The sequence below is a fragment of the Ptychodera flava genome, chromosome 19 (assembly GCF_041260155.1).
Source record: "Ptychodera flava strain L36383 chromosome 19, AS_Pfla_20210202, whole genome shotgun sequence".
Taxonomy (NCBI): domain Eukaryota; kingdom Metazoa; phylum Hemichordata; class Enteropneusta; family Ptychoderidae; genus Ptychodera; species Ptychodera flava.
In genome coordinates this window covers 1096764-1124264 of record NC_091946.1, presented here as the reverse complement: position 1 = coordinate 1124264, position 27501 = coordinate 1096764, and the positions used below count along the sequence as shown (strand labels likewise).

Below are 27501 nucleotides of genomic sequence, written 5' to 3'. Positions count from 1 at the left end.
TATTATAAAGCAAGTCTGAGCTGAAATAAATAGTTGATAATTGCTTGTGCTTGTGAAGAGTGAGACATCTGCGGATGGGTTGGGCCGGGCACACACAACAATCTGCAGTACGTATGTAGAAAGAGTTTTGTATCTCGTTGAAATAAAAAGCTGTGTTCGTCATTAGACATATCACGATCAAAGGACAAGAAGACGACTGACATGATCATGCAAGCAAGAAATACTGTTTTGCTTTAGCAAAGGTACTAGAGTAGCACAAACTTACTGACCTTCCGAGCGTCATCAGCCCTGCCAAGTTTCTCCCAACATTTGACTAGAAGAACCACCTATGATTACGGTCAATTTATCGATATGAGTCACCCAGTTTTAAGCTTTGAGTAAAACCGTCTTTGAATATTTCCTTTCCAACAGATCCCTGAAGTAGACTGATAAAACAAATAGTTGCGATGATTCAAATCACTTATAAACGTTATGACTATATTGTCGTTGTCGATGACTTCGTCGGTTTGAGGCTGCCATACATGAAGTGGTTATTATTTTCATTAACTTAAAAGGTTACGCAGGGGCCGTCGACGTCTATGTGGAGAAGCAGTAAGGGGGCCGTCCCAAAATGGCGTTCAGTATCACTCGAATATGTACATTGTTGTCATTTGCGATATTACCGATTGCCTTCGCCGTACAGGCAACATTCAAAGATCCGGAAGCTGAGTTAGAAGCAGAAGCTATCCAAAAACACCGACTAGATAGCATCAACCTTCTGGTTTTTATATTCTTGTTGGTTTTAACTGTGTTGACTATATGGCTCTTCAAGCACCACAGGTTCCGTTTCTTACACGAGACAGGGCTGGCAATGATATACGGTAAGTCATGTTAAACTCCGATCGGATCCTATTAAGCAAGGATCACGTAAAGAACGGTATATTGTAATAGATCTTAAGCCTTCTGCACAACTCTGTTCAAATTTTTCCGACCCAAATAATGAAATAGCCACAATCATGTGACAGTCACTCTCACTTTCTGCATAGCATCCCCTATGTGATGTACTTGTCAAGTTAATAGTATTGCAGTGGAGCTTCCGGAAAGCATGCTCCATTTATTAGAAAATAGATGAACACTACGTCACTGTGACATGAAAATTCCGTAGTATTTACATTAACAGCGTCACAAAAGAAGGTAATCCCCGTTACATTAGGAAATCATCAATTAGGTGAATATTTAGTGAGTCCTGAAACCGGTATATTTTCACTGCCCACATTGTGGGTATAGACACGCTGCAAGTAACATACGCTGTCTATGTGTCTGCAATATTGGCAGTAGGTACCCCCAGTTCTCTATGATCATGAAGTCAGAAGCTGGTGAATTTCCTCCAGGAAGCAAAATATGATTGATATATATGTTGCAGGGAAAACTAAAGTGTATCGTAGCTGTATTGAAGTCGTAACTTTCACCAAACCTTTATTTTACATTAATAGTATTGGATCCCAATGTGTTACGACTTCAATACAGCTACGATACACTTTAGTTTTCCCTGCAACATATATATCAATCATATTTTGCTTCCTGGAGGAAATTCACCAGCTTCTGACTTCATGATCATAGAGAACTGGGGGTACCTACTGCCAATATTGCAGACACATTATGACATAGACAGCGTATGTTACTTGCAGCGTGTCTATACCCACAATGTGGGCAGTGAAAATATACCGGTTTCAGGACTCACTAAATATTCACCATTTGCGTTTATTTTGAGGAGGATTTTGTTTAAATAGGGGATTCACTCTTTGGTATATTCTAAAGAAAACATGAATTATGCATTCTATTGAAACACTTGACTTAATAGCTTGCAAAACATATAGATATGTTGATATGCTGTTTTTTGTAGGAATGATAGTTGGAGCCATCATCCGTTATTCTAGTAGAAGAATTTCCAGAACACCATACAGCATCCATGAAGCCAGTAACTATACATTAGCACCAGAAATCTTATGGTTGTATTTACATCATCCAAATGAAAGTCACCCAGTCAAGACATTTTCCTATGAGTTACAGGGTATAATTCATGATACTATATCAGAAGTACAAGTTGAATTGGAAGAGAAGGTAAAGTAGTATTTTTCATCATTCTAAAACTGTGACAGATGTATACTCGACCGTGTAGTTACACTCAGGTGATATACCGGTAATCTGACAGAGAGTGTCTTATCATCAAGTGTAAATGCTCTTTAAAATAATGCATTTGAAGGTGGATAACAGAGAATATTTCAAAGGAGCTCGATACACTGAACTTACCATTGTTCTGGTTTTTGTTTGACATATTTCTTCACAGGGATAGAAATACTTTTTTATTTCTCGTGGCAAAAGTTTGCCACCGGATATAAAATCAGGTGGCAATTATGAAAAATCTGGTGGCAGTTTAACACATCGTGTGATCGGTATAATACAAAATTTTGTCATTGCCACATACTCATTCTAATTTATAAATTCTTGAAAATATGGTAAGTACACGTCACAAAAAATCAACCCATACTGCAGGCCTCGAAAAAAAAATTTCAAATTTACTAACAGTGGGACTCGTGAATTTCATTTTTACTTGCCCGAGAGGAAAAATCACTTGCCCTAAATATCTAATAACTGGACAAGTAATTTGTAACAGAGAGCAAGAGTTTGGCCATATGAAGTGAATTCAAAGAGGGAAAAAACAGATTCAAACATTAACTACATTCTTGTATAGATGAAGGACTATTACCAAATCTGAAATGTCGCAGAAGAAATGTGAGAATACTTTGGTTTTTAGTCCCCACGGACACCGTCCGGGGGGCCTTATAGGTTTGGTCATGTCCGTGCGTCCGTGCGTGCGTCCGTGCGTGCGTCCGTGCGTCCGTCCGTCCGTTCACGCAGATATCTCAGAGATGCAAGGAGCGATTTCATTCAAACTTGGTACAAGGATTACTTCATATGTCATACAGATGCACGTCGATTTGTTTTGTGATACGATCCAATATGGCCGCCAGGCGGCCATTTTATTACGATATTTTCATGTACAGAGCCATAACTCAGACATATTTCAACCAATTTTATTCAAAGTTGGTACAAGGACATTGACCAATGTCATAGATATGCACGTCGATTTGTTTTGTGATACGATCCAATATGGCCGCCAGGCGGCCATTTTATTACAATTTTTTCATGTATAGAGCCAAAACTCAGGCATATCTCAACCGATTTCATTCCAAGTTGGTACAAGGACATTGACCTATGTCATACATATGTACGTCTATTTGTTTTGTGATACGATCCAATATGGCCGCTAGGCAGCCATTTTATTACGATGTTTTCATGTACAGAGCCATAATACTCAGACATGTATCAAGCGAATTTATTCAAAGTTGGTACAAGGAGATTGACTACTGTCATACATATGCATGTCAATTTGTTATGTGATACGATCCAATATGGCTGCCGTGCGGCCATTTTATTACAATTTTTTCATGTACAGAGCCATAACTCAGACATGTTTCAACCAATTTTATTCAAAGTTGGTACAAGGACATTGACCAATGTCATAGATATGCACGTCGATTTGTTTTGTGATACGATCCAATATGGCCGCCAGGCGGCCATTTTATTACAATTTTTTCATGTATAGAGCCAAAACTCAGGCATATCTCAACCGATTTTATTCCAAGTTGGTACAAGGACATTGACCTATGTCAAACATATGTACGTCTATTTGTTTTGTGATACGATCCAATATGGCCGCTAGGCAGCCATTTTTTACGATGTTTTCATGTACAGAGCCATAATACTCAGACATGTATCAAGCGAATTTATTCAAAGTTGGTACAAGGAGATTGACTAATGTCATACATATGCATGTCAATTTGTTATGTGATACGATCCAATATGGCTGCCGTGCGGCCATTTTGTTACGATTTTTCATGTACAGAGCCATAATACTCAGGCATATCTCAACCGATTTTATTCAAAGTTGGTACAAGGACATTAATCTATGTCATACATATGTAGGTCTTTCTTGTATGTAGGTCATTCTTGGCCATTGAGCGCTATCTGTATCAAAGTATTTTATCACAGACCTAATGAAGGGACTCTATCCTCTCTGAGGACCTGTAATCAAAGTACCCATTAACAAGTGGGGACTGTGTCATCAACAATGACTTGTTTTCTGTAGATTTGGCCATCTAGAAAACATCTCTGAATTTGGAATTTTTCCACAACCTAACCCAAATTAAAATATTTGCATAAGAGTAATAAGATTGTGTGATTTACAATGTGCATAGCTGGCTGCTGCTCTTTATTATCAAGCTGAGATCACAAACAACTGCTCTGCTAGTGTTTATCTGCCAATGCATATGCACATGTACATCTGCAACCCTTTTACCTGTTTACATGTTTACTCACTGAGCACAGCCTTCTTTCAAAGTTTTATTTTGATAAATGTATTCGTCAAGAGAGCAGATTCAAGTTTCGTTTGAATTCGTTATACTCTTCAGTGCAGATTTGTTTTCTGTAAGTGAGAGCCGATCCCTAACAACCAAGGTCACGTAATTTGAAACTGTCTGCATGTCGACTGAGCCCGTTTCGACTATGATGTAAACTTGTACTTTTTCAACTGGGGGTTGATTTGCGTTGAACAGTAAGCATTGCCGAGATCCATGGCTTCGAATAAGTTTACATCCATTTACCAAGCACATGGTGCAATTACACTATCGAGTGAAGCCGATCGACTGTCATACGACTCATACACTTGCACAAAGAGAATGGCAACCACTGTCAAGACCGTACCACTTTACGGCACACATACAAAACAGTGAGAGTTCACTCCGTGTCGTCGGAGAGAATATGTCGCAAAACTCTATTTTTACGACTTTTTGTGTTTTACAACAGCAAGAACGATTATTTTGCGATGTCGGGCGGATTTTCAAGGGTTTTCAGAAAAAACTTCTGAGAGTTGAAGGACTTCACAATGATTGTAGGCGTGTACAGACCTAATGAAATGCGTTTTCAAGCTTGAATTGTCCAGAGCTTAGTTAATTCAACCGCTGGTGCACTTGCCCGTTGGACAGGAAGCATATTGATTTTACTTGCCCGAACGCAAAATTCACTAGCCACGGCTGGGCGTCGGGCGATAGGAATTTTGAGCCCTGTACTGGCTAATGAATTGCAAGTATTTATTGTTATTTAATTCATGCAGGCTGCAGTTTGGCTTTGTTTTCAAAATGTCACAACATGCTTTTATCTTGTGCCGTATGACTGCATATGCGGCTATCACAGAGGGCAACAACATGTCAAGTGTACAAAAGCTGCTGTCATCGATATGGAGATTAGCCAATCACAAGTTTGGATTCACGCTATGTTTTCATTCATGCCAAAATGTCGCAATTAGTTTATTTTGCTAATGAGTTTTTCCGCCGTCAGACAACTCGTGTTCCTTCGATGTTCCTTTATTCAAGCCGTAGGATCGATGACATGATGACCCAAAATTTAGTGGCAGAAAAATACCACCAGAAAAAAATTTTGGTGGCAGATTGACAGGTTTTGGTGGCAAATGCCACCGTTGCCACCGATTATTTCGAACACTGTCTTCATGATTAATTTCCGTTTGTTATTGGCAGTTATGTGGACATTTTCTTTGAAGTATTCAAGTCCTTCATCTTCCTGAACTCAATTTCTCATCACTCTTTTTGACATCATTCCAGTGTACTCTACATAGATACATCTCAGATTTATCAATGGCTGCTTGCACCTTTTATGAGACAACAATACAAAAGAGGAACATTTTCAGATATATACACAAAGTTTTAGTTGACCACAATTCCTTTAGTATGTCTTTCATCATTTTTGAACAAGTAATGTTTGTCAAATCTTATAAAATACTGAGCTCTGGAAAGCACTACTGGAGATTTTTTTACAGCAAGCAGATTTTATGTATTAATCAAGTTCACATCATATTGCTATTGAGGTAATGTTTGGTTAAACAAGCATCACTTTCTGTCATCTATAATATGCTGATCAGAATGATGGTAGGTCATACAGACATTACACTCTGTTGCCCAGTTCATCAGTCAGTGACTTCGAGACAATGGATTGTGTGACTTGCATCAGTTATCATGTAAAATGTGTGATCATGGAGAAAGACTTCAGAATTCAGGCATCCATAATCAGCCTTTTGTCTCCATATCATGTCATGTCATGGAGCAGTTATAAAAATTGTGCATTTTAGAGCAATGTTTGATATTTGTAACATCCAAAGTTGATAATCATAACATATTGTACATGTACCTCTACATCTACCTGTTTTCACATACTAGCATCATGTCTATACATATGCATAAATATGGTGACATTGTAAGAAATCAAATTGAACAAATATTGGATGACTTGTACATGAGGTGTGCACACAGATAAATTTCAATGATGGAACTCATATTGACAAATAATGCTGTTTCTTTATTCTTTGAATCACTATTGACTATTTTCTGTTAATTTCTTTATGATGTTGTCTCCTAAATCGATTTCAAGATTTTTTGCTCATGTGTTCACACACTTGAGCATATGTCGCAATGATGTCTGTGTGTGTATGTCTGTGTGTATGTCTGTCTGTCTGTCTGTCTGTCTGTCTGTTGGTCTGATATCTCAAAAACAGCTGATCAGATCAGAATCAAATCCGGTACATATATTCAGTTAGCAAATGGCAAGAACTGATTAGGTTTTGGTGGGTGTGGCTTGCATACTTTTTGCTCATTTGCATAATTAACGATTTTAGAAAAAAATGGATATACATTAAAGAGGCACTCCCACTTAGTAACATTTTGAAACACATTTTTTTAATGCCAACGGTCGATATTTGACGTGGCGACTGCACGCGGATCACAAGATATGGATAAAGACATGTCTTCAAAAAAGTAAAAGTTTGAATTCTGGTGGCCCACCTAAATTCAGCTTCCGAACATCGAATGTTCCACACTGGGGCCATTGTCAACTAAGCTATGGAGTACGAGTCTACACTTACGCTGCTGTACGCCACAGTACCACTCGCGTCGGTGCTCGGTCATGCCCCAGTGGGAGAAAGCTGAGTCTTACTGAATTAGTGAAAAAATGAAAAACAATTTTTGCTGATTCCACCAGAATTTGCATAGGGGACTAGCACGGTTACATGCGGTTGATACATATCGTCTGCCACGTGGTATGCATAGACGCATACCACGCACGCGGTGAACCACATGTACTGTGTGGCAGACAACAAAATGTAGTCATAGGAGGCGGCTAATATTTAACACGTAAAACCTGATGTTTATGTGGTATTGGTTAAAAATATAATACAACTGATTTAGAATAATGAAAATGACAAAAATAAGGAGAAGTTTTAAAAAACTCACCTGAGGTAAAGGCATAATGCTGTATATAAAGTCTTTGCAGTGGGAAGTAAATTAATTGCGTCGTTTGAACTTATTATAGACTCTCTAGAATATCGTCAATGAGCACAACAACAAACCTTCGGGGGATTTCGGGTCAAAATCAGAAACAATCGTAAAACTCCGGGATGTGAAAAATACGCTCGGGAAATGACATGTTTTTATTCATATCTCACGATCCGCGCGCAGTCGCCACGTCAAATATCGACCGTTGGCATTAAAAAAATGTGTTTTAAAAATGTTACCAAGTGGGAGTGCCTCTTTAAAAACGACTTCACACAATTTGATGAGATTTGCTGCAAATGTTGATCACACCAAGATATATCAGCAGTGGGAACCATTAAGGGGTGACATGAAAGATAATTGCTAATTTGCATATTTAATGAACTTTCCTAATTAGGGATATACATCTGATTTGATTTGATCAAATTGACCAGACTTGGTATGTATATTTAAGATACTATGATTTAACATTATTGAAAGTCATTAAGCATTTTAACTTCACCCAATTCCTAATTTGGATATTTAATGAACTTTGCTAATTAGGGATACATATTTGAATTGACTGGACCAAAGTTGATGAAACTTGCTACATGTATTGAAGCTGCTATGATACAACATTCTTGAAAGTCATTAAGCATTTTTACTTCAGCCAATTCCGATTTGCATATTTAATGAACTTTCCTAATTAGGGATATATATATCTGAATTAACTTGATTGTAGTCATTGAAACTTGCTATATACATCAAAGATTCTGTGATATTACAGAAAGTCAAAAGACATTTTTACTTCAGCCAATTCCTAATTTGCATATTAAATGTATTTTCATAATTAGGGATATATATCTGAATTGACTCTATCAAAATTGATGAAACTTGCCATGTACATTAAAGACTCTATAATACAATATTATGAAAGTCATTAAGCATTTTCTTTTCAACCAATCCTAATTTGTATATTTAATGAACTTTCCTAATTAGAGATAGATACCTGAATTGACTTGACCAAAATTGACAAAACTTTCTACATATATTGAAGATACTATGATACAACATTCTTGAAAATCATTATAAAGCATTTTTACTTCGGCCAATTCCTAATTTACATATTTAATGAACTTTGCTAATTAAGGATATATATCTGAATTGACTGGACCAAAGTTGATGAAACTTGCTATATACATTAAAGATACTATGATACAACATCATTGTTAGTCATTAAGCAGTTTTTCTTCAGTCAATTCCTAATTTGTATTTTCAATGATCTTTTCTAATTACGGATATATACTGGGATTTACTTGATCAAAGTTGGCAAAACATGCTATGCACGTTGATGATTATACCAGGTTAAAACAATATCAAAAGTCATTTCACATTTTCATATCAGCTAATTTATAATTTGCATATCTAATGAGCTTTCACAGTTCGGCATATATGGCTTGAAGGACTTGGCCAAAGGTAATTACACTTGCTATATAAAGTGGTGATATCTTTAAGATTTGATGTCAGTTTTTAAACAAAGAAATTTTGGGATGTGGATTATATGTCTTTCTGTTGGCAGGACCAAAGCACTGATCTGAAGACAAAGTATTCTGTGTAGGCAGTGCATTATAGCCACTCATCATTTATTATTAATAAAACAAACAAACAAACTAACGATATGTTAGAAAAGGACAGATTTTTCTCTGTGAATATAATATAAATTCCCTCTTGGGAACTAGAAGGAAAACTGTCTAGAAACTGAAATGCATCAGTGTTTTATTCTGGTACATGTCAATGATCTAACGTAAACTCAATTACATATGATTCTTTCAAGGCAACATTTGATCCTGAGGTATTTTTCAACATTCTACTGCCACCAATTATTTTCAATGCTGGCTACAGTATGAAGAGGGTAAGTTGTTATTTGGTTACACTGAATTGAACTAATAAATAGGGCATAATATTACTCATGAATTTGTCATCTATTATAAAATTTTAATCTGATATATCTGATACCAAATCTACTGGTATCTTTATTTAGACGATAAACTTTGTCAGCTCATCTGTTTTGTTCAGATTGTTCATTTACAGTTTAAAAACAAGTACAGTATCTGAATGTGAATGTACAAAAAGAATGAAATGTAAATAAGGTTGACACAAAATGTGATGTTGTGAGATAGTTTCGAATTACATGAATAAAATTGATAGTTTCAAATTGCATGAATAAAAAGGAAATACCTGTATGCATAGTACAGTATATTTCTTATCTCGTAAATCTGTGTATTTTTCATGTCTTTTCAGAGACATTTTTTTAGAAATTTGGGAGCAATTCTGATGTTTGCATTCATTGGTACAACTGTATCATGTTTTGTTGTTGGGTAAGTTGTAAATTTACTTTTTCAAATGTGCAATTATTTCAAAACTGTACAGGTTCCAACACACAGTCCATAAAAGTTTTTTATAATAAAGCTCCCATTCTGTCAGTACTCTTTGTGTGAGCAACTTTGCTTCCCAGTCAACTTTGTATTTGTTAGTATTTGTGTGTAACTTTGAACCTTGTCAAAGATAACATGACAGTTCTGTGAAAACTTATTGATGAACTGCAACATGTCTGAAGGTTCCGTCTTGCTTTGAACATAGACATATCTATACACTTTATCTTTAGAATAGAAAAAACTTTTCTAAAACTACATCATGAAATAGTATAATATAGTTAAATGGAATTCTTATGGTGACCATCTGCTGGTTTGTAATTATTTTTCTGTACTTTGATACTGCAAGTACATGTAATCAAGGCAATAGCTACGCCTATAGCAAAACAGCATCAATATTCCCCAAAGCCATCAGGGACTCCAAGTCACTGACTAGTTTAAAGAAATCTTGTAATAACTTTCTGTATTCTATTTACTTGTCTGATGCCTCTTCGTAGTTTTATTTCTGCTATTTGTACTTCTATGTTTTTTGTGTTTTCAAGTTTGTGCTGTAATATAATTTTCTTTTATCTATTCGACCTCCATGAAAAGAGGTGTTTCACCTATGGAGTTATTGAGTTTAAATAAAGATTAATAATAATAATAATAATAATAATAATAATAATATTCCATGAAGTATAAACAAAGTGATTTTGAAGTTCTTTCAATAGTTCTGCTACCTATCCAAAATGTTTATCCAGCATTTTGTTTTGCTTACAAATTATAACTTACAAATTCATTAGAAGGGAATGTTTATTATGATGAAAACAATATCCACAGCAAGAAACAAGTCATGGTTCCACACTTATTATTCATACATCAATAGTTATAAGCTACTTTATGTCTCCTTTCTAGGTTCATAATGTTTGGCTTTGTCCAGTTAATGCCTTGGAGTAATTTTGCTCTGAAAGACTGTTTATTTTTTGGAGCTTTAATTTCAGCGACAGATCCAGGTAAGTTTAAATTACCAGTAATGTCATCTTAGAAGCCATATTATTTTTGAAACATAATCACTCATTCATTTACATATCTCTGTTTTATAACCGTGCATACACTGAACTCGACCTTTTAAAGTGATTTGCTTCCGATGTAATGTAATCATGTTTAAAAATTGATGAGTTTGGATTTTTTCACTAAAATTTCACATAAATACACTTGTGAATGTAGGATACATTGTTCTGCAAAATATAGGATAGTAACAAAAATGAGATAATGAAATGTACATCTATAAATGCTGATTATATTCTTGTCATTGAAGATCACATATCATCATTTTGTATATGTTCATCACAGATACATGTAATTAATGTGGTGCTGTGTTTTTCAGTGACGGTGTTGGCAATATTTCATGATTTACATGTGGATGTTGATATGTATGCCTTAGTATTTGGAGAAAGTGTTATGAATGATGCTGTTGCCATTGTGTTAGCTGCGTAAGTAGACATAGATACATCAACTATTTAACCAATTTGACTTTTTATTGTCAGTGGATCATTCCAGAATGTTTACATCTTGCATAATGTAAGCAGAAGTGTCAAACAGTAATTGTCATTGTTTAAGTTATGTTATCACTAATGATTTGACGTGTCATCAATTCAATGATTTGATTTGCCATCAGTGATTTGACATGTCATCAATGTACTATCAATGATATGACTTGCCGTTAGTGATTTGGCATGTCATCAATATACTATCAATGATATGACTTGCTTTCAGTGATTTGACATGTCATCAATGTACTATCAATGATTTGACTTGCCGTCAGTGATTTTACATGTCATCAATGTACTATCAATGATATGACTTGCCATCAGTGATTTTACATGTCATCAATTTACTATCAATGATATGACTTGCCGTCAGTGATTTTACATGTCATCAATGTACTATCAATGATATGACTTGCCATCAGTGATTTTACATGTCATCAATTTACTATCAATGATATGACTTGCCGTCAGTGATTTGGCATGTCATCAATGTACTATCAATGATATGACTTGCCGTCAGTGATTTTACATGTCATCAATGTACTATCAATGATATGACTTGCCGTCAATGATTTGACATGTCATCAATGTACTATCAATGATTTGATTTGCCGTCAGTGATTTGACATGTCATCACTGGTGATTTGATATACCATCAATTATTTGACATGGCATTGATCAAAGTGTTGTATAACATGACTTACTTTCAACTGTCAGACTTAATAGCTAACTGTTTATGTCACAGTTTCCATAAGTGAAGGGATCCAAACCAGAGTATTTTTATAACCATTATACATGTACATCCATTGTAATATGTACCACAGTTTAAGTTTAAACTTCCATTGTCTGTAACTTTGTATTGATTTTCTATCCTTGTTGTTCTGTTTGTAAAACACATTTCTTGATCTACATCTAAAGTCATGTCAGACTGTGCCATGGTCAGCTTGTCAACACATTGTGCATGCATATACACAATGGCAGTCAGGACTAGAATTTATTTGTCAACAATACACAGTGTATCTAGGTTGGAAGACTAATACTTTGTAATTCAACAAACTTCTGAGAGAAGTGCAAGAAATGTGCATGTTTTCTGTAACAAAAATAATTGTCAAAAGTTAGAGCTATTGTCTCAATTTAATTTAGTTGATATAAAAGTACGGATATGAGCTGTAAGTAAAACAAGTCATCGTTGATGACACAGTCCCCACTTGTTAATGGGTACTTTGATTACAAGTCCTCAGAGAGGATAGAGTCCTCTTCATTAATTAGGTCTGTGATAAAAATACTTTGATACAGATGGCACTCAATGGCCAAGAATGAGTTCCATAGTGGTGAAAACATAAAACCAATGTAGGCCGTCATCCTAATTACAAAAGGTCATTAAATGAGTCAATTAGGAATTAATCGACAGGATGTTGCCAAACATTTTTGCATACTATCCTAACACTAACAGATTATAACTGGTAACATATTTCATAAAGTTTGATGCACTATTTACATCACTATGAGATCAATATCTGTATCAAGTTTCATCAAATTTGAAGCGTTATTTGTGGATATATCACTCTAATTAGGAAAGTTCATTACATATGCAATGACAAATTAATTAAAATGACACTGATAAATGTTTTTTTTCACTGTTAAAGCAATGTGAGCTTAACATCGGTACCAAGTTTCATGAAATTTGATGCAGTATTTCTTGACATATCAGCCTAATTACGAAACTTTAATAATTGACATGATACTGCTACATGCCGTAAAACAAATTAATATGCATATGTATGAAATAGGTCAATGTTCTTATACCAACTTTGAATTATACTGGTGGAAATATATCTGAGTTATGGCTCTGTACATGAAAAAATTGTAACAAAATCACTGCCATGCAGCCGTATTTGATCTTACTGTCTAAAAAATCGACATGCATATGTATGACATAAGTCAATGTCCATGTACCAACTTTGAATAAAATCAGTTGAGACTTGCCAGAGTTATGGCTCTCGACATGAAAGAAACCAGAACAAAATGGCCACCGTGTGGCCATATTGGATCATATCATGAAACAAATAGACATACATATGTATATATATGTCCTTGTACCAACTTTGAATAAAATCGGTTGAGATATGCCTGAGTTTTGGCTAAGGACATGAAAAAATCGTAACAAAATGGCCGCACGGCAGCCATATTGGATCGTATCACAAAACAAATTGACGTGCATATGTATGACATAGGTCAATGTTCTTGTACCAATTTTGAATAAAATCGGTTGAAACATGTCTGAGTTATGGCTCTGTACATGAAAAAATCGTAATAAAATGGCCGCATGGTGGCCATATTGGATTGTATCACAAAACAAATTGACAAGCATATGTATGACATATGAAGTAATTCTTGTACCAAGTTTGAATGCAATCGCTCCAGGCATCTCTGAGATATCTGCGTGAATGGACGGACGCACGCACGCACGCAGGGACATGACCAAACCTATAAGTCCCCCCGGATGGTGTCCGTGGGGACTAATGACTTGATTGAGGTTGATTGTTAAGATTTGTGTACAGGGAAATACTGGAGTTTTTGTATTAATTATCTCAACAAAGATATCCTATATTTCCTTTCTTTGATCTTGCAGCACCGTTGACAGCTACAATGCTTCAGAATTTGATGTGGTTGCAATATTTTCAGCAATTGGTAGTTTTGCCGGTATATTCCTAGGTTCTTTCATCATGGGTGGTCTAATTGGCTGCATCAATGCACTGATATCCTTTACAACAACAAATAAACATCAGCATTTACAATATACTAGTACATAACATTCTCGCGAGCCAGAGCAATAATTTCCGCTCCGCTGACCTACGCAAAAATCAAATCTTGACAGGTAGCGCTGAGCTGTTGCCGTAAAGAGGCGCGTGGTTTACGATGATGGTACATAAAGAAATACATGAACTGACAAGTTGGATATGATACATGTCAATGATAGAATGCCCTTCCAGTTCATGATCTGTTGCTGATAATTGTCATGTAAAATTAATCCCGTTTTCATTTTCCTGATTCTGCAGAGATAATATAAGTGATAGTCCTAAGAAATTGTATAACTCAAGCATTTTATTCAATGACATGTGAAAACACCATTGCTGATAAAAAGACAATACATTGTCAGTTAATTCCAAGAGTAAAAGTCTTTTATATCTTTTGTCAGATTGTATTTGTAGCTCCCATTTGCCATACATATATGGCAATTGGGAGGTTATATGGTTGAAAAAAGTCTGTATGTAAGATGTCTGTCTGTCTGTATGTATGTATGTATGTATGTATGTATGTATGTGTGTATGTATGTATGGATGTCTGTTTGTCCATATCAAAAACTCCCAAACCGCTGGACGTATTAACGTGATTTTTGGTGTCGTGATACCATATATGGTGTAGATGTGCCGTTGTTAAAATGAACTTGTTAGTCTTATAGATACGCAAATGAGGTAGAAAAAAGGTGAAAATGGTCACAAATCAATAACTCAGGAACTACTCATCTGATCATTGTCATATTTGCGTATTAGGTATCTTAGGCCCCACTCATATAGATTTGGTGTGAATATTGGCAGCTTTCTATTTTTAATGAATTTTTTCTCTATTTTTTTTTGCCATTTCAGTAAAAAATTGTTTTCTCTTGAACCAATGGTCTGATTGCTTTTGAAATTTCGTGTGCTTATGCCTTGTGATGACCTAAAACAGCATTCATTAAAATGATGGCAACATTTCCATATTTGTATTTTTGGGGCAATTTTTGCCATTTTTGGTCAAAAAATCTTCTTTGAAACTATGTATGCCATTACTTTCTGATTGGGTTTGTAGGTTCGTAGGAGTGACCTGAAGATGACTCGGTGAACTCTAGACAAAATTTGAATATTTTTTGGTACTTTTTGCTATGCTTTCAAATTTGGTACACAGGTGAAATGTAGTAGGTCACTGATCCAAAATCAAGTACTGCCTGTGTGAATGGTTTTGTAACATGAGCAGAGTATGATTGTGCTGCTCCAGGCTGAGGTGTTATTAGAAGCTTTGTGAGGTAATTGGTATTTTAACTGAATTTGACTTACTTTGTATGCAACTTAGGTTATGTACCGTAAAAACCCCATCAATTTGACCAGAAAAATAGTTAATATGGTTTTAAATAATCAAATTAATTAGGAAATCAACAAAGCTAAATAATATTAGCGAAGAATTATTAGAAAGTTCCTCTTATTTGACAGTTCATAGTGAAATGCTAACCATCTTAGATGATAAAAACATATAAAGGCAACTTGTACTAGTACTTAGTATCTCTGTAAAATGGGAGCACAGTGTCATTGACACTATTTTTGATCACAGTGTTTCCTCAATGGATTCATGCTCAAATACATGAACAATAGAGTACAACTTGAACTATTTGTAAGTTATCTGATTTAGTACAACTTGAACTATTTGTAAGTTATCTGATTTATCCAAATATTCATGTTTATTCATGATTATTTTCCTTAATGTTTTCTCCTCACCTTACCAAATTTACCAAAATTCAGGATTTCCCTCTGTTGGAAACAGCTTTATTCTGTTTGTTGTCATACAGTGCATTCCTAATTGCTGAAGCTCTTGGATTGACAGGTAAGTAGATACAATTTAATAACTTTACTTTCATTTGTTTTAATTCAATGAAAGCCAAGGACAGAGGTGTAAAGGAATGATGATGTGTGGAATCTTTGTGTCAGTATTTGTTCATTCACATATGATGTACTATTGCAACAAAATCAAGATTTTTAGGTGCCGTTGATTTTGCACCTCTATATCCATGAAAAACAATATTGTAGAAGTCGATAATCAAAATATAGTATGATGTTTTGGAAAATTGAATATCACAATCATTATTCTATGAGGTTTAGATATGTAAATAAAAGATGAGACATATATTGTAATTTTGTACTGTAATTGCTAGGTACGACTATACATGACAGTATCTGACTGCAATGTTTTGTGTTTTCTTTTTGAAGGTATTGTGGCCATGTTGTTCTGTGGAATGGCACAAGCACACTATACTTTCAACAATTTATCAACAGAGTCCCAAAGAAGAACAAAAGAGGTAAAAACTTCAGCATCTGGTATTAGAGTCTGTGTGGCAATAAACCATGAAATTTTCTGTCAGGTTTTGAATTCATATATCTACAGGCATATTGATCTCCAAAATGTTCATCCTTGGTTTTGAATTCATACATCTACAGGCATATTGATCTCCAAAATGTTCAACCTTGGTTTTGAATTCATATATCTACAGGCATATTGATCTCCAAAATGTTCATCCTTGGTTTTGAATTCATACATCTACAGCCATATCAATAAAACTGTTTTATTGATCCTTAGAAACAGGTGAATTGTTTGCATAATATATGTTTATTTAAAATATCTCAGATGAAAAGACTATAATGAAGCCATAGAAACTTTGGTAATGACTCACATGGAAACCAGTGCCAAAACCTTTCCCTGTTCTAAGTGAATTTTGTTTCTTTTTTTTGCAGTTGTTTGAAGTACTTAACTTTTTATCGGAGAACTTTATCTTTTCTTACATGGGTGTTGCCATGTTTACATTTCAAAGTCACCAGTGGCATTTTGATTTCATTGCTGCAGCTTTTGTATCCTTTTATATGCAAACCACCACTCAAATCAATTATATTGACTTTCACAGAAAAAACCATATCTCATCGACTTTTCATTGACAATCAATGTGTCAAATCAAGTATACTTACTTTCATCGATAAAAACCATTTGTTATATCAAGTATATTGACTTTCCATTGATGAAACACAAGTCAAATCAAGTATATTAATTTCATAGACAAAACCATAACTCAACAAGTATATTGACTGTCATTGACAAACCCTGATTAAAAGCAAGTATACTGACTTTCATTAACAAACCATGACTCAAATCAAGCATATTGACTTTATAGACAAAACCATGAGTCAAATAATAAAGCATAATGATTTTGTAGACAAAACCTTGACTCAAATCAAATATGTTGACTTTCATTGACAAACCAGGACTCATATCAAGTATATAGACTTCATTGACAAAACCATGATTCAAATCAAATATATTGACTTCATTGACATTTTAAATATATGACATTCATAGACAATCAGGAGTCAAATCCAGGTCATTATTAACAATGGTGTATAGCAACACAGCAGGCAAGTATTGGTAACAGCCTGTGATAGCTATGGTCAGTTACTGGTAGTATTATAATAATTGTTTAGCATGAGTAGTAGCTGTATAGCAAATTTATCAGAGAATCTATTTCACTTTATAGTACATTTACCAGAGTTTAGCAAATGTTTTGGTCAGACATCTTGGATCAACAAATATTTTACCCAGACAGATTTATGTGCTGTTTTGATTGTCCAGTAGATCCTTTATTTAAAGCTAACTGAGATATATAATATTAACTGTCTACAGGACTACTATTTGCATCAGAGACTACCAAAGCAACCTTGATACTGGCCTTTTGGACTGTCAAACTAAACTACATGATTGAATATGAGTTTTTGTGTCATGGTTCAGATTTGAAATCATGATACATTGACAATTAGCAGGCAGTATTCCTATCATGCTGTAAGAGCTCCATTCTTTATTTGAATTCCTAAATTTTCTTAATTATGTGTATCAGCTTGCAATTGGAATTGCAAGAGTGTTCAATATCTACCCACTGTCTTTTCTGCTCAATTTGGGAAGAAAAAATAAAATATCATGGAATTTCCAGCATATGTTAACATTTGCAGGTAAGTACAACAAAATGTTATCCATGTAAGAGAATGATTCCATTGTAGAATTTACTGACAGGAGTCAAGATTATTGGAGACAAATACATTTTGCATTTGGTTGTAATGTCAGGGGTCATCAGGGTTTGGCTGGAGTACATAGCTAGAGGTACTCAGGAAACCCTTCAGTGCATTTTCAAGGTTTGTGTGCGTTAACCATCCAGTGCGTGTTAACCTTCCAATGTGTGTTAACCTTTCTGTGTGTGTTGACCTTCCAATGTGTTCTGTATGTGCCATTGGCCTGCAACAAGAGGCCAATATCTGCAACAGTCATTCATTTGCACTACAGCTACTCTATAAAGGACAATGGTGTACATGTATTTTTTATCAATATGTACCAGTGGCATCTTATGTATGGCCATGCATTCAATTCTGCCCTGAATACAGCCAGTATATGTATGCATTCAATTCTGCCCTGAATACAGCCAGTATATGTATGCATTCAATTCTGCCCTGAATACAGCCAGTATATGTATGCATTCAATTCTGCCCTGAATACAGCCAGTATATGTATGCATTCAATTCTGCCCTGAATACAGCCAGTATATGTATGCATTCAATTCTGCCCTGAATACAGCCAGTATATGTATGCATTCAATTCTGCCCTGAATACAGCCAGTATATGTATACCCTTGTGACTTTCACATAGTTACCTTTGTCCTTGTTTGATTTATGTAGGTTTCCCTTCCTAGGATGTAAGTTAGAATATCTGTCTTAATTACTGCTCAGTAAAACTGTATAATGCTTGTTTTCAAGGAATGGATCAAAAATGATTTTAATCATTTTCAAAAATTCAAAAGGAACAAGTCAGTTGGTCACAGTGTTGTACAAAAAGTGATAAAAAAGTCTACAACAAATCAACCTATGTCTGTGAGTCATGTAAACTCATGAATCTTCAATCATTACTTGATTGATAACATTGAAATAAATTAAACTTTGATTTGAACATTGATATGGACTATTGTAAATCTAAGATCTGTTGTGATTTCAGGTTTAAGAGGAGCCATAGCATTTGCACTTGCTATTCGTAACACAGAAACAGCTGGAAGACAGACCATGTTGACTACAACTTTAATGATAGTACTGGTAACTGTAGTAGTGTGTGGTGGTGGTACAACTCAAATGCTAGCATGGTTGAAAATCAGGTATTCTCATCTCTTGTGTATTTTTGTTGACATTCAACAAATCACGGACGATTTCAATGTAATTTAGGGTCATGTTTTAGTTTTAAATATGATTTGATGATCATAGATATATTTTGTTCTTCTGACTTTAGCCAAAACACCTTTTATAATCTGAGAAAATTGTCTACTATTCATTGTTGGACATAAAATGGACAAAAGATAGAAAAAACGCTAGAAGGAAATTCATCTTTCATTCAAAGATTTTGTTGAATGCTGTAATGATGATATTTCTGATATTGTATACGTATATCTGACAAGCATTTCATCAGCTACAGTAGCTGTGTTCAAATGCTGCATCCAACAAGCAGTGAAGGAATGATTTTTACATTATCATTTGTAATAAACTTGTCTGTTATTATGTTTTAGAGTTGGTGTAGATGATGATGACCAACCACAAAGTGTATTTCATCAGCTGGATGGGGTAAGTTTGTAAATACAAAAATTTATATATCTGCACTCATCCAAGTGTAAGTCCCACTGATTTCAGAGGATTTTGAAAATGCTGTACAACCATGTATAGGCCCCTACCCTAGTTTAACTCAAATACAGAAAGGTTAGGAGACTATAATGGTCGTTACAGTTGGTAAAATTACTTTTTAGATCAAAGAAACTATTATAAGATATAAAAACAGTGGGACGTTGAAGCTCCCATGATAACATTGTAACAAAAATGGCTAATTTTCCAGTACCTTTGTGATTCTATGACCATTTGTCCCCATTTCATGAATAGATTAGTCACACTCCAAAGTCACAGTTACCATTGTCAGGGCTCGAACTTAATGGTTGCCTGCTTGCCCGGAGCAAGTAAAACCTGATATCAGACAATTAAAAATAAATTGCACTTTCCTGTTTGGGCAAGTAACAGACTGATAGAATTTACATGTTCTGGAAATAAAAGACTCATTTTGTTGAACAATACTCGCTGTTATTGAGGTTTGAGTCACTGAAGTGGGGATTACCAGCATTTCTGTTACGATTTCAAAACTTGTGTATGATTACACGCAAGTAGGTTTTTATTTGTATAAAACAGATAAAAAATGCATACGCACGTTACTATGAGTACCTAGGAATCGGTATCTTGAAGCGAGTTGGGCGGTTTTTTTTTCTGGAGAACTTGGGGGGTGGGATTTTCCTTTAATGAGCAGCTCTATTGACCAAGGCCAAAAAAAAGGATAAATTGTGCTGTTCCGATAACATGGTTTTCAAAAATAGGGTAGATGGTCGGCAGGAAATTTTTTTCCAAAATATTTTTATTTTCAAATATGCATTTTTCTTGGGTTCAGGGCAGTCAAACACTGGCCACAACATTTCTAGAAAAATGCGTCATACATATAAAAGAAAAAAAACCACAAAGGCGTGAATTTTACGGATTTTTCTTTCTTATTTTATTTCCATGTTAACGTAGCTCAAAAAAGTTTGGGGTTGGCTGGTAAAAAATGGGGTAGGTCGGGTTATCGGAACAGCGCAATTTTTAGCTCATATTTGGTTTTATATATAAATACCAAAAAGAGCTTATATGATGAGTCTGAGTGGCGTCTGTATGTCTGTATATTTGTGGGTATGTGTGGATGTATGTCTGTCACACACAAAGGCTCCCATACCGCCAAAGCTACCGTCTCAGTATTTGATGTACAGGTAGATGTAGGGGTTGAGATGTGAATTTGTTCAAATGAACACATCGGTGTCAAAAATGTGCAAATGAGGTAAGAAAAAGCGAAATCCTGAAACAGGCTTGAAACAGGCTTACTCCACTGACTTGAATCATTTCCTGTCATTGTTTATGAACTGTTACATATTAACAGACCTGCTCAAACCATAGACAGTAGAGGGGAGGAAGACCGTCAGTAGAGGGGAGGAAGACCGTCTATGGTCAAACTAAGGGGGGCTAGCTGCCTTTCTGCTATGCATGTTGCTAAAGTTGACCTCCAGTACCTAAAGTTTCAGACCTTAATTACTTTTGTCATTCTTGTTTTTCTGGTTTAAATATTTCTTGTTGTTTTTCTGGTTGTACTGTGCAGAAATCATTGTTATAACATCAACGTAGAATTTTCCTGCACTGAACAGATAGAAACAACATTTATTGTTGATCTTTTGTACCCATACTGGTATGTACCAATTCTTATCAAATTTGAGCGACACCGTATAATTGCGGTATTTTGTTTGTTTGGCCTAAAAACAATAGCCTAGGGGCTTCAATATAAATGTTACTGAGCTGACCTGTAACATAGCATAAGCACTTTCCATGCCATGATGGAGGACTCATATATATTTGTTGAGCAGCAAATTAAGCTATACAGTGTCATAGTTGTGTGGCCTACAGGATTCAGCAATAATACAATGTCATGGTTGAGTAGCCTACAGGATTCAGCAATAATACAATGTCATAGTTGAGTAGCCTACAGGATTCAGCAATAATACAATGTCATAGTTGAGTAGCCTACAGGATTCAGCAATAATACAATGTCATAGTTGAGTAGCCTACAGGATTCAGCAATAATACAATGTCATAGTTGAGTAGCCTACAGGATTCAGCAATAATACAATGTCATAGTTGAGTAGCCTACAGGATTCAGCAATTATACAATACTAAGTTTTCTTCCAGTACTTGTACAGCCTTGGCATTCAACTTTTTGTCTTTTGTACTTTTACAGGATTCAAATGATGAAAGATTGAGAAGAAGAGCCAAAAAGCGTGAACAGGCATGGCTTGTAAGTCGATGGTACAATTTTGATCACAAGTATCCTTTCATAATGCATAAAGTATAATTCAATATTGTTGATAAATAACAATTGAGATTTTTTACTGCGAACGTCAAAATGAACCGGAGACCAACTTTGATAAGTCCCTATCAATTTCCCTCGCAATCTTCCAATATCCCTTGGAAAACACCGAGGTACTTTGGTTAGTGTTGCCGATAAACAGGCCAATAAACATACAAGGCACCTGCTGTGTTATCGCCATTCGATCTCCCTTCTATTTCTGGCTCCCTTTCCGGAAGAAACCATTTTGAAGCCCAAAGTGGATGACAAGAAATGAAATAAAGCATGCGATTTTAAGACCTGTAATTGTAATAATAATTTCAACTCGATTTTTCACAGAACTTGTTCTGCATTATTACCTGCGTCGATCCTGTTATCGTGAAGTATTTCCTCGTATGCAGGCATGTCACATGACATACTTTACCCAAACTTGAATAGTAAATTCCATGAGCTTGCAAAGTAAACAAATGTCAGTACCCTGTAATAGGCAATGGCAATGTTTCAAGTACAAGTTGAGTTCCACGGTAAAATTAGAAACATTCACACGGAACGACTGAGATACAGCCAGTTAGTATATGTAGTGAAAGACAATGTCGTTGTACTGAGCGAGGCCCTGATTTAACTCTCGGCCGGCCGCGCCGGTGAACTTCTACTCGTGGAAATGCCCGGTTCTCTGGTATTTCATTATGACATCGTTCACAGTGCTGAGCATGCCATGCATTTCTGCGGTGATACCGGTTTGGGAAATGCCTGTCAACCATTTTTCTAAGATGCTCTTTCTTGCCTAAAAATCCATTGTAAGGCAAATCGATGTCGACAGAGAAAAAAATATTCTCATGATTTTATGAACTGGCATACCTTGATTACATCAGGGTCTCTCTCTACAGGCCCTAATGCAGTGCACATACTGATCGACAACCATAGATAAAAGACAGCAAAACTCAGTCGAAATTTCCGAGATTAACTGACACGGTGTTTTATATCTCTGTTTTAAATCAAACTCATTACACAATCTCTGGATACAGAAATGGCATTTTGGTGAAATTTCAGCATCAAAAAATCCCAAAACTTGACATGAGGACGTCATGTGCCGATCAACAGCATAGTGCACATGTGAACTGGCATTTATTGACTCATGGACTGTAGATAAACAGTCTATCATTGACTACAAGCAGTCTGCATCTTGTGAAAACAACAACATAGCAGTGAAAATTGTAATAGTCACCAGTAAAAACTCTTCACAGATGAAGGATAATTGCTTCAAGATAAGAAACTCCATGTTTAGATGATCGTGGTCCGTGAATGACAATAAACAATGGCGGACGTAAAGTTCTGTGTAATGTATTATTCTATTTAGGTGATGGGGTTGGGCAGGGTCAGGATCAAGAAAGTACTGGGAAAACGTGTCATTTTTTTAAACGATACTGTCTCGGGAACTCCAGCCTCCCATTGTTTTGTAATATATATCAAACAGCCATAGCTGTAAACTGGCGCAAAATGGTTTGATCCATGCAGAAGCTTGCATAGGGAGCTCGAATGGAGATAGCACAGCAGGCGCAATGTATGTTTACTGACCAAAGTACTTGGGTGTTTTCCTAGGGATATTGGAAGATTGCGAGAGAAATTGATAGGGGCTTATCAAAGTTGATCTCCGGTTCATTTTGACGTTCGCAGTAAGTAGTGTTAGTGTGTACTCATTGAGTTGAATCTCATGGTAGCTTTTAACCATCAACATTAAAGGTTCATTTTTCACAATAACTAAACTTTCAGGAGTGATCATCATTACCTGAGATATGGTATCACATGCATAGATACAACCTGAGATATGCTATCACATGCATAGATACAACCTGAGATATGCTATCACATGCATAGATACAACCTGAGATATGCTATCACATGCATAGATACAACCTGAGATATGCTATCACATGCATAGATACAACCTGAGATATGCTATCACATGCATAGATACAACCTGAGATATGCTATCACATGCATAGATACAACCTGAGATATGCTATCACATGCATAGATACAACCTGAGATATGCTATCACATGCATAGATACAAGAATCTGACATGTAATAGCTTGTCCATGTTTTATCCATGTTATATTTTACTCATTTTCATGTACAGAAATGTACTTACAACTCTATATCCATGTCTGTGTTCATCCAAATGTACTTGGTCTTTCAATCTACAATCCTCCAGAAAACAACCCTTCTTGGTTGACAATTCACTTCTGAACTACTCAAAGTGATGTTATTACAAATAAAGATATTAAAGGATTTCTTTGTCCATGAGAAGTACATGCAGTCACCATTATCCATCCTTAACACATGCATAGTTATATGAAACCAATACTAACAAATCGTGGAGCTGATTTATACAAAACTCTGCCAAACTGTTGTGCTCCAGTGGCTAAGTGTTTAACAAGAAAACAGGTAAGGCCTGTTTAATACATCTAAACTAGTGGTATGTTTCTAAACAACCAATAAGGTTACTCTACGCATAAAGCTTTGCATCAGAGTTGATAGGACAATTGTCATGGATGATAATTGAATGAAAGATTTTACTGAATGTGTTACGATTCACTATTGAATTTTTTTGTTAAACTTACGATGAAGAATTGAAAAATATTCATAAAAAATTAATCAATCACATAAACTGAGGATGGAAATATAATGTTTTATAATTTTATTTTTTTCTTGAAGGAGGAAAGCAGTGTACGAGAAGACAGTGATTCTGAGATAATTCTTGACAATGATGTAACATATGGTGACTCTATGACCAGTCCTAGTGCTAGTACCAGTACTGAGCAAATTATACCAAATATTACAACAAATCCACAAAATGCAGAAGCAACAGCGGATGGAGATCTTGGATTAGGTGATCATGAATTGAAAACAAAGACCGGTGTATCGTTGGATGCATCTCTTGTATAACATAGATATGCATGTTTAGTGAAAGATTAAGCAAATAGTAGCAAGTAGATGGTTTAAGGATTGCAAGGTGATGGTGTCTGGCAATCTTATCTGTGATCTTAAGGTAGTATGCACTTTGAAATTGAAAGATAAACTTTTCCCCAACTTCACCTGAAGGAAACTTTCAACTGTTTTCTTTCAAAATCAAGAAAAAATTGGGGGATCACTGTGCAAATTTTTGTACTATCAAAACAACTTACTTAAGATTTACCTGGCCATCCCTGTGTTAAGTTAATGAGGAAAAAATTAAATTTTTGATTTAGGCTGCTTTCACAAAAAATGGTGGGGGGGGGGGGGGGGGGGGGGGGGGGGCGGCAGCTGAAGGAATCGCGATTGAAATCTCATTTTTTTACAGATCCCTACTCAATACCCTCAAAAATTTTTGAGTCCCCCCTGTCTATATGATCAAAATTTTTGAAGTCCCCCCAAATTATCATATCGTTGCATATTTATTAGGAATGCATGCAGAGTAAAAATAAATATGTTTTGCATAGTTCTGCTCCCAGATGTTCAACACTACCTCTTATCAGCAGATTGCAGAGCCATATTCCTAAGGCAAATTTTTACATTGATTCATGTCTAAATGCATCAGTGGACTTTTTGGATTTATCAGTCTAAGCCAACTTGAGTTTATCCAACTCTGGCCAGGTCAATTGCACCAGCTTAAGAGCACACAAAATGACAATCATGAGAGATTATGCAAGTTGTCAATTCCTGGCTACATTTTGCCAAATCGTGAAAAACTGAGCACAATGACCTACCGAAAAAAATAGTTTGTTCAAAAGTACAAGACATATACGACTAAGATGCTACTTGTTTTACAAATGCACGTGTTTGTAAATACTGACAATACTGGAAGGTAAAATATTCCATTAAATAAACATTTTATCTCAGAAATGTGTAATAATGGCAAATTTAGTAAAAAATAAATTATTCCATGTAGTCAAACATTTTTTCATTTAAATTAGAGTCTTTACTGTTCAAAGTTTTACTTTTGTGTTATATGTGAAAATTTCATTCACTCCATGAACTTAAAATGAATGGTTTTATATATTGATTTTAAGTGATTTTCCAGAAAAACTGTGACTTTTCATCATACATGTGCAGAAAATCAAGCATGGTGACCCCATCTTTTTTCTCCAATATTCGATTATTCTCATATGCCAGAATTCAAAAATTTCTGGTAACTGTTAAGTCTACTACATGTGTTGCTCTCTGGCTTGATCTTGTGTACAAGTATGTTTCACTGTCAATTGAGCGCCCTATGACCCAAACTCTTCAACTACATCAGAGTCACTCTGATGATCACTGTCACTACTGGTGTGCAGTGACAGTGACACTGCCCGTAGGCAGTGGCAGGGCAGTAGCTGTATAACTTTGTATTTTAACAATAATTTTGTTCAGTTTATACAACTGTGTTCTTGATCTACTCACTACAGCATGTTGAACCATCTGGTATTCAGCTTGCAAACATAGCGGCTAAGCCTGTGTACACGTACCATGTATTTGTATCATTGACAAATAACTTTCAGTCTAGACTCAAATTCCTTTATCACCAATATTTAGATATACAGGCTTTGTTGACAAACTGAACATTGTGTGTTTCAGCATACTGTAGAGAGACACCAAGAAACTGTATTTGATACATTGCATAGAAATATTGAAAATATTGTCAACAGTTAAGCTTCTACCCCGTTACAAGGCCAACTTGTTGTTTTTACAAAAATTTAATGGCATTCATACATTTTTAGATTTTTTTGAGATTAAAGTCATAAAATCTGACAAAATGGTTCTAGATTTTGTTTAATTATTACTAACATTAGAACCATTAGGTAACATCAAAATGTTCGGAACCAAAATATCTTCAGGTCCCCCCCCCCCCCCCCCCCCCCCCCCCGTAGGCAGAGCAAAACTTTCAAGTCCCCCCTCAACTACCCCTAGAATTTTTGAATCCCCCCTGAATTCCTCCAGCCCCCTCACCACTTTTTGTGAATGCAACCTAACAAAAAAAAGAATGTTAAAACTTTACTTTCTTCAAGAGCTTCAAAATGAGCCCACACAAGCAGTAAATCAGAAAAGTTTTGTAAAGTGAAAATTTGAGAGTGAATATCTGTCTCTGAGGTGCCTTCTACCTAAAGGTAAAGTCTGTCTTTCATAGAGACATTCTTTTCACAGATAGCTCAGTAATTAAGGAAGTGGTGGTTCTGTCTCTAGTTCAACAGTACCTCAACCGTCAATATAATATGTTTGACTTATTTCATTCAATTTACAGTTTTGCAAACTACCTTAAATTTTGCTACAGTAAAGAGAACCGTTGATGTGAGTGTGGTGTGTAGATAAATAATAGTCACGCAAT

The 27501-nt window shown here is 35.5% G+C and overlaps 2 protein-coding genes across 3 annotated transcripts in view; one reads left to right on the top strand and one right to left on the bottom strand.

The window, feature by feature from the left end:
• The window catches only part of LOC139118346 (LIM and senescent cell antigen-like-containing domain protein 1), a 39256-nt gene extending 38830 nt beyond the window's left edge, over window positions 1-426 (bottom strand). The window contains exon 1 of one of the 2 annotated variants that reach the window (XM_070681617.1): window positions 270-426. In XM_070681617.1, coding sequence (XP_070537718.1) covers window positions 270-283 — 14 coding nt within the window. In that variant the 5' untranslated portion in view covers window positions 284-426. Of the gene's footprint in view, window positions 1-265 lie in introns of both variants that reach the window. The other variant, XM_070681618.1, reaches the window with a different exon arrangement.
• On the top strand, window positions 412-26926 carry LOC139118340 (sodium/hydrogen exchanger 6-like). The gene is made up of 16 exons (XM_070681604.1): window positions 412-860; window positions 1883-2100; window positions 9250-9327; window positions 9717-9793; window positions 10742-10839; window positions 11214-11319; window positions 14009-14135; window positions 15906-16011; window positions 16395-16483; window positions 16917-17030; window positions 18065-18176; window positions 19207-19360; window positions 19766-19820; window positions 22051-22136; window positions 24509-24605; window positions 24876-26926. Exons 1-16 carry the CDS (start codon window positions 611-613, stop codon window positions 25104-25106), a joined length of 1998 nt encoding a protein of 665 aa, XP_070537705.1. The 5' UTR covers window positions 412-610; the 3' UTR covers window positions 25107-26926.
• Window positions 26927-27501: the final 575 nt, after the last annotated feature.

Coding starts and splice junctions, on each gene's coding strand:
- LOC139118340 (XM_070681604.1), top strand. CDS start 611: ATGGCGTTCAGTATCACTCGAATATGTACATTGTTGTCATTTGCGATA. Junction 16,484..16,916: donor CCCAAAGAAGAACAAAAGAG/GTAAAAACTTCA, acceptor TTTTTTTTGCAG/TTGTTTGAAGTACTTAACTT. Junction 24,606..24,875: donor AGTGTTTAACAAGAAAACAG/GTAAGGCCTGTT, acceptor TTTTTCTTGAAG/GAGGAAAGCAGTGTACGAGA.